General features: G+C 44.0%; 1 protein-coding gene across 2 annotated transcripts in view; it reads left to right on the top strand.

Annotated features, from left to right (window-relative positions):
* EPHX2 (epoxide hydrolase 2, cytoplasmic) overlaps positions 1 to 7,690 on the top strand; it is a 74,699-nt gene that overhangs the window by 8,366 nt on the left and 58,643 nt on the right. For both annotated transcript variants that reach the window (XM_010840141.1, XM_010840140.1), the window contains exons 3-5: positions 2,753 to 2,912; positions 4,422 to 4,612; positions 6,545 to 6,667. In XM_010840141.1, the coding sequence (XP_010838443.1) occupies positions 2,753 to 2,912; positions 4,422 to 4,612; positions 6,545 to 6,667 (474 nt within the window). The remainder of the gene's footprint in view (positions 1 to 2,752; positions 2,913 to 4,421; positions 4,613 to 6,544; positions 6,668 to 7,690) is intronic.

Here is a 7,690-nt window from a genome sequence, read left to right as displayed (position 1 = left end):
CGCTTAACCCACAAGACTGGTGTGGAGACATTTCAGGCTGGTTTACTGTCTCTTTGAGCCAAACAGAGGGGCATGCATCAGTGACTAGGAGATTTCCCAAGCCCTTGAAGATGTGTGCCAGGGAATTACAGCAGCCAGAGTAGCTTTTTTTCCCTCTTAAGCTGTAGTTAAATACACATCACATGAAATTTACCACCGTGATCATTTTTAAGTATACAGTGCAGTAATGTTATGTATATTCATGTTAGGTAACCAAATCCACTATCCATCTCCAGAACTGTTTTTAAAAAAATTTTTAAGTTAATATGTTGTATTTTCTTTCTTTCTTTCTTTCTTTTTCAGTCACATGGAATGTGGGATCTTAGTTCCCCCACCAGGGATTGACCCTGCACTCTGTGCTGTGGAAACTCAGAGTCTTATCCATTGGACCACCAAGAAAGTCCCAGAATTCTTTTTATCTTCAAAAACTGAAACTCTATACCCATTAAACAGCAACTTCCCAGCCCTCCTTACCCCCAGCCCCTGGCAACCACTATTAAATTTTCCATGTATTTGGCTACTCTAGATACTTTATATGGGCTTCCCTGGTGGCTCAGATGGTAAAGAATCTGCCTGCCTATGCAGAAGACCTGGGTTGCATCCCTGGGTCGGAAAGATCCCCTGAAGGAGGAAATGGCAAGCCACTCCAGTATTCTTGCCTGGAGAATCCCATGCATAGAGAGAGGTGCCTTGTAGGCTACAGTCCCTGGGGTCACAAAGAATAGGGCACAACTGAAGTAACTAACACTCATGCAATATTTGTCCTTTTGTGACTGGCGTATTTCACTTTGCATGAAGTCTTCAAGTTTCATCCATACTGTAGCATGTGTCACCATTTCCTTCTTTCTAAGGCTGAATGGTATTCCACTGTATGGATAGAGCACACTCTGTTTATCCATTCGTCTTTCAAAGGATGTTTGGGTTGCTTTCTCCTTTTAGTTATCGTGAACAGTGCTGCTATGAACATGAGTGTACAAATATCTGTTTGAAACCTTGCTTTCAGTTTTTCTGGGTATACATCCAGAAATGGGATGGCTAGATCATAGGGCAGTTTCACTTTTTAATTTTTTGAGGAACCACCATATGATTTTCCATAGTGGCTGCACCATTTTACATTTCTGTGCAACACACCCAAGGTTACCAGTATTTCCATATCCTTGCCAACTTATTATTTTCGTGTTTTTTTTTTTTTTAATGGTAGTCATCCTTAGAGTAGTTGTTTTCAGGCCAAGCCACTGGGTCAGAGGCAGTTTTGCTAATTAATAACTATGTGATGGGTGGACTTTGGAATCTAGGGACAGAATGTGGGTCACGGCTCCCACTTACAGATGTGTGAGCACACCAAGTCACAGAAGCTCTCAAAGTCAGTTTTACCATCTATAAAATGAGACAAATAACACTGTCCATCTCCTAGGTTGTTTTGAAGATTGAAAAGTGCTTAGCATAGTGCTTGTCATGTAATAAGTGCTTAAGAAATAGTGGTTATTATTATTACTACAACCTTAACTTTTTTAATTTGTGCATGCTCAGTCGCTTTGGTCGTGTCCAACTCTTTTGTGACCCTATGGGCTGTAGCCCACCAGGCTTCTCTGTCCATGGGATTTCCCAGGGAAGAATAATGGGGTGGGTTGACATTTCCTCCTCCAGGGTAATCTTCCCATCCCAGCGATCAAACTCAAGTCTCCTGCTTGTGCTGCCATTTTAAAAAAATGCCACAGACTAGGTGACTTAAACAACAAAAATTGATTTTCTCAGAGGTCTAGAGGTAGAATCCCAGGATCAAGGTGTCAGCAAGGCTGGTTTCTCCTGAGGCCTCTCTCATTTGCTTGCAAATGGCCTCCTTTTCCCTGTCCAGACACATTGGTCCCTTTGTGTGTATCTGTGTCCTGATCTCCTGTTCTTTAAAGGACACCCATCAGATTGGATTAGGGCCCCCGGTGACCTCATTTTACCTTAGGGAAGTGAGTGAGTGAAAGTCACTCAGTTGTGTCTGACTTTTGGTGACCCCATGCACTGTAGCCCGCCAGGCTCCTCTGTCTGTGGGATTCTCCAGGCAAGAATATTGGAGTGGGTTGCCATTCCCTTCTCCAGGGGATCTTCCCAACCCTGGAATCAAACCCAGGTCTTTCGCATTGCAAGTGGATTCTTTACCATCTGAGCTACCTTAATAATTCTATAAAGACCCTCTCACCAACGACATCACATTCCAAGGTCCTAGGATTTAGGACTTCAACATGAATTTGGAGGAAACAAAAGTAGGCTCATAATAGGGATGTTTGAGTAGTTTCCAACTGGGAGCTCTTGGGAATATCACTGTTAGAACACTTTGGCTCATGTCTTTTGACATGTGTAGACAATTTCCACTGGGTATGTGTACAGGCCCCTAATGCTGAGAAAAGACCCTGATGCTGGGAAAGATTGAGGGCAGAAGGAGAAGGGGGTGGCAGAGAATGAGATGGTTGGATGGCATCACCAACTAAATGGACGTGAGTTTGAGCAAACTCCGGGAGATAGTGAAGGACAGGGAAGCTCAGTGTACTGCAGTCTGTGGGTCTGCAAAGAGTCGGACATGACTGAGTACGAACAATAATGTGTCCAGGAACAGATCTGGTGGATCACAGGCAATGAGTGTCTTCAGATTAAGTACGTGCTGCCCAAAGCTTTCCCAAGTGGTTGTACCGACTGACAGTCCCTCATCAATTCACTTTTGCAGTGGGTGCCATTCATGGAAGAAGACTGCAGGAAGTGCTCCAAGGACTGTGGAATCTGCCTCCCAGAGAATTTCTCTATAAAGCAAATCTTTGGGAAGATACTTTCATCAAGAAAGATCAACTACCCCATGCTTCAGGCAGCTGTCACTCTCAAACAGAAGGGTAAGGATTCAATACTGGCCATTCTCTGACCTAATTGCAATGGAACTGTTGGGAAGGTCAGGTTGTAGTATGTTGAAATGTGGTTGGAGATCAGGAATTTTCTGGGCCTAGATGGAAAGCTGTTCTTCAAACACAGCTTCAAAGTAAGTTTTAGGAAATGGCCAAAATCAGCACTATCAGAATACCTGTAAGAAAGAATTTTGTTTAATTAGCAATTTATGCTTCATGAGCAAAATTCTCCCCCTACCATGTTACCAGTAATGACCCGAATGACCCAACCTCTTGTTACAGTGATTAGAAAACAAAGCCTTTTTATTTTGTTTTGTTTTGATTGTGCCATGAAACACAGAAGATCTAAGTTCCCCAACCAGAAATCAAACCCACACCCCCTGCAGTGGAAGCCCATAGTCTTAACCACTGGACCACCAAGGAAGTCCCAAAAACAAGACCTTTTAAGCAACCATGATTTTCTCAACCTCTTCATGTCACAGTTGTTGAGCTATATGAGCTGGCTGACATGGGTTCAAGTGGTGTCAAATAGTCTAGGACATGCGGTCATGTCCACTCAATAGGCATTTACTTATTTATCACAGAAATTTTAACTGTTAATTACAAAGATGATTTAAAATATGGAGAAATGCTTTAAACAGGAGGTTAAATAATAAAAGCAGAATGGTAAAAGTGTCAGAACACTAAGATTACACTTATGTAAAAATGCAGTTGGGTATAAAGAAGAAAAGGGCTTCCCAGGTGGCACTAGTGATAAAGAACCCACCTGCCAGTGCAGAAGACTTGGGTTTGATCACTGGGTCTGGATGATTCCCTGGAGGGAAAGCATGGCAACCCACTCCAGTATTCTTGCCTGGAGAATCCCATGGACAGAGGAGCCTGGAGGGCTACAGTCCATAGGGTGGCAAAGAGTCAGACACAACTGAACACACACACACACACACACACAAACAACACACACACTAACAAAGTTTGCAGTAACGTGGACTGGGAGGAGGGTGGAGGGTTGGAGTGGCAGTCAGAAGGTGGGATTCTAGGCCTTGCTTGGCTCTTCCTGTACTGTGTGGCTCTGGGCAGGGTAGAATTTGTCTGAGCTTTCATTTTCCTGTTGGTAAAGGTGGGATGGTAAGGCCTACCCTGCCTGCCCCAAAGGCGTAAGGATCAAAGGGGCTGATGAAAGTTAAAACACTTTGATCAGATGAGCTGACAAATGTCACAACTTCTTGCTCTGCAATTGCAAGGAATGAAGGGATGTATCATCTCCATCCAAAAGCCCTTGGTACACACCACTAGCTGGCTCTCATGTCTGCATCAGAAGGGGCGGATGGGTAAAGATGGTGCTTTTCCAACTTGTCAGTTGAGAAGCCGGGCATCAGGAGATTGATGTAAGTGAGCAGAAACCTGTTTGGCCCCATCTTTGGGGCCCCCTCAGTGGGACACCCTGAGCTTCGCAGAGCAAAGTTCTGTAGCTGGCCGATTCATTGGCACCTTCTTGCTTAGGATTTACAACCTGCATCCTCACCAACACTTGGCTGGATGACAGCGCAGAGAGAGGCAGCCTGGCCCAGGTGTTGTGTGAGCTCAAGCCACACTTTGATTTCCTGATTGAGTCATGCCAGATTGGAATGGTCAAGCCTGACCCTCAGATCTACAAGTTTGTGCTGGACACCTTGAAGATCAGCCCCAGTGAGGTATGTGGACACTGCCTTTCGATGGAAAAGAATGTTCTAGAGTGATTGCAATCAAGAAAAATTGAGGGACCTTCCCTAGAGAGTCCAATGGTTAAGAATCTGCCTTCCAATGCAGGGGACACAGGTTCAGTGATGTGGGGTAACTAAGCCCGAACACCCCAGTGGAGAGATCCAGGGTACCACAACTAAGACTTGATGCAGCCAAATAAACAAATAAATTTTAAAAAGAGGTGTGAACAGGTAGGGGACACCTGGGACTTGGCAGAGTGGTCCAATGTCCAGCGGCAGGAGCGACTTCTCCCAGGCCAGGACTTCTAAAGGGTTTTCACCTGCCCCTTCAGCCTAGGAAGTTCTACCAGAGATGGCCCTCTGGTTGACCTCTATGCCTCTTGCAGGACCTTGGTTAAAACAGGCATTATTGTCCAGACCCTTCAGAATGGCTTCCCAGGTGGCACTGGTGGTGAAGAACCCACCTGCCAATGCAGTGAGACTTCAGAGATGCGGGTTCAATCCCTTGGTTGGGAAGATACCCTGGAGAGCTTGGTTAAAACAGTCATTATTGTCCAAAGCTGCCAGACCAGCTGCCTGCATTTACCTATAAAGAAACATAGACCCTGGGAGACTTTCCCAAAACCACAGGCTAGTCAGTGTCACCCAACCAAAGGCTGTACAGGAAGGGGATCCAATACTGCAGGAGTCTCCTTGTAGGCACCCCCGCACCCCTAAATCCTGCCTTCGTGCCATCTCTAGATTATTTGGTCTGAAATGTTGTTTTTGTTGTATTTCACTACTCTATTCTCCACAAACGTGATTGGACCAAGACAAATTCCTCTCTGACACTTTCCTGTTGGCCCCTTTCACCCATAAGCTGATCGTTTGACACACGGACTCTCTAGTTGTGGTGTGAGAGCTCAGCAGTTGCAGAGTCAGGCTTAGTTGCTTTACAGCATGTGGGATCTTAGTTCCCTGACCAGGGATCTAACCAGTGTCCCCTGCATTGCAAGGCAGATTCTTAACCACTGGACCACCAGGGAAGTGCCAAAGGATCATTTTTTTTTTTTTAATTTAGATCTGATCTATTCAGAATTTATATAGAGAATAAGTGAAAGAAGGAATAACTTTTCTTCCCCCCAAACAGTTGAAATATTTAATCTTTTAAGTAATCCTTTTCCTTACCAACTGGGCATGACAATTTTATTAGAAACTAAATTCTCATTTGAGTCTCATATGAGTCTATTCCTAGACTCTTCTATTTCATTAATATGTTTATTCTTTTCTAGAACAAAACTTTTTCTTTTTATACCTTTTATAGCTTCATATTTTATGAAACCTTTTATTATATGACCTTATTATAGGTCTATTCCAAACATTTTTTTGGAGGGAGTCTATTCATACATGTTGATTTTCCTAGATGAATTTTAAGTTTCATCTGGTAAGTTTATATGCATCTTTCATCTTCTTACAGTTTCAGATTCAGGGAACATGTGTATCTAACTATGTGTTTATATGTATGCTTACATAATTAAATTAATTACAAAATTTATTTTAAGAGTGAACAGTTACATGGAGAGAAAAATACTCAATATTTTATCAATCTTATCATGAGATTACTAATCCTTTTTTTCTCTTTTAAGATTTTTTTATATGGACCATTTTTAGTCTTTATTGAATTTGTTACATTGCTTCTGTTTTACGTTTTGGTTTTTTGGCTGAGACGCTTGTGGGATCTTAGACCCCTGACCAGGGATAGAACCCACACCCCCTGCATTGGAAGGCAAAGTCTTAACCACTGGACTGTCAGGGAAGTCCTGAGATTACTAATTCTTAACCTCAGTCACTGTCCACATTGTAGCATATTTCAGGCTAATGGCCCTCATGCTTCAGTTTTGCTTTGATCAAACTAACGCTACCATCCATGCTCTTTGCATTCAGGTGGTTTTCTTAGATAACTTCGAAACTAATCTGAAGCCGGCCCATGAGATGGGGATGGTCACCATTTTCGTCCACGACACTGATGCAGCCCTGAAGGAGCTAGAGAAAGTAACCGGGGTGCAGGTAACTTTCCAGCTGTGCCGAGTCGGATTTCCAGTCACTTGCCTATGTTCAGCCATGCTCAGCAAAACACGCGGAGTTCCAGGCGAGGAACTCCTGGGTGGAAGACTGTTACCCTTCCTGTAACCAGCATGATGTCTGTGACAAACTTCCTAGTTCCTTCTCTGCAATCAGTGAACAGGGAACGGATGCTCGGAGAGCAAAAATCTATATTGGTCAGAGGCAGGGGACCAAGACTAGAGCCAGGCCCTCAGAGTCACATATTCAGAGTAAATACTAAGAATGTCACTGCTGGGTCCTCCCCTGAGGTGGTCAGGAGCCCTGTTCTTCTCTCATCTGCCTGGTGATGCTACTGGCACTCAGGCATAGTGATTTAGTTCCACCTGGGCCACACCCTCTTGGCAGTCAGAGGGAAGGCTCCAAAGTTAACCTGTTCCTCTCTCAGGAGGCAGGGAGGCCCACCAAGATGCTGCTGGGGGCTGCTAGAGGTTAGCCTGCTCTGCCAGAGAGGAGGTATCTTTTGTTCTTTTAAAAATAAACTTATTTATTTGCCTGTATCAAGTCTTAGTTGCCATACACGTTCTTTCTGACACTTAATGCCACCAAATGTGTGAAGGTTTTTCCCCACATCAAGCAGTTCTCTGCTGTTGGGCTCCTTCAATGGACCGGAACCTGGTGGTCCAGAGTCAACGACAAGAAAGTGAAAGAAGGAAAGAGGCTAATATTCCCTGGGTTATGCAGCTGGCCTTCACGCTCCAGGGAATAAGCCAGAAATAGAGAGAGAGATGGGAATACCAGACCACCTGACCTGCCTCTTAAGAAATCTGTATCCAGGTCAGGAAGCAACAGTTAGAACTGGACATGGAACAACAGACTGGTTCCAAATAGGAAAAGGAGTCCGTCAAGGCTGTATATTGTCACCCTGCTTATTTAACTTATATGCAGAATACATCATGAGAAACGCTGGACTGGAAGAAACCAAGCTGGAATCAAGATTGCCGGGAGAAATATCAATAACCTCAGATA

The sequence above is a fragment of the Bison bison genome, unplaced genomic scaffold (genome assembly GCF_000754665.1).
Source record: "Bison bison bison isolate TAMUID 2011002044 unplaced genomic scaffold, Bison_UMD1.0 scf7180017864141, whole genome shotgun sequence".
Taxonomy (NCBI): domain Eukaryota; kingdom Metazoa; phylum Chordata; class Mammalia; order Artiodactyla; family Bovidae; genus Bison; species Bison bison.
Note: the sequence above shows the minus strand (reverse complement) of the source record. Positions and strands in the feature narration are given on the sequence as shown.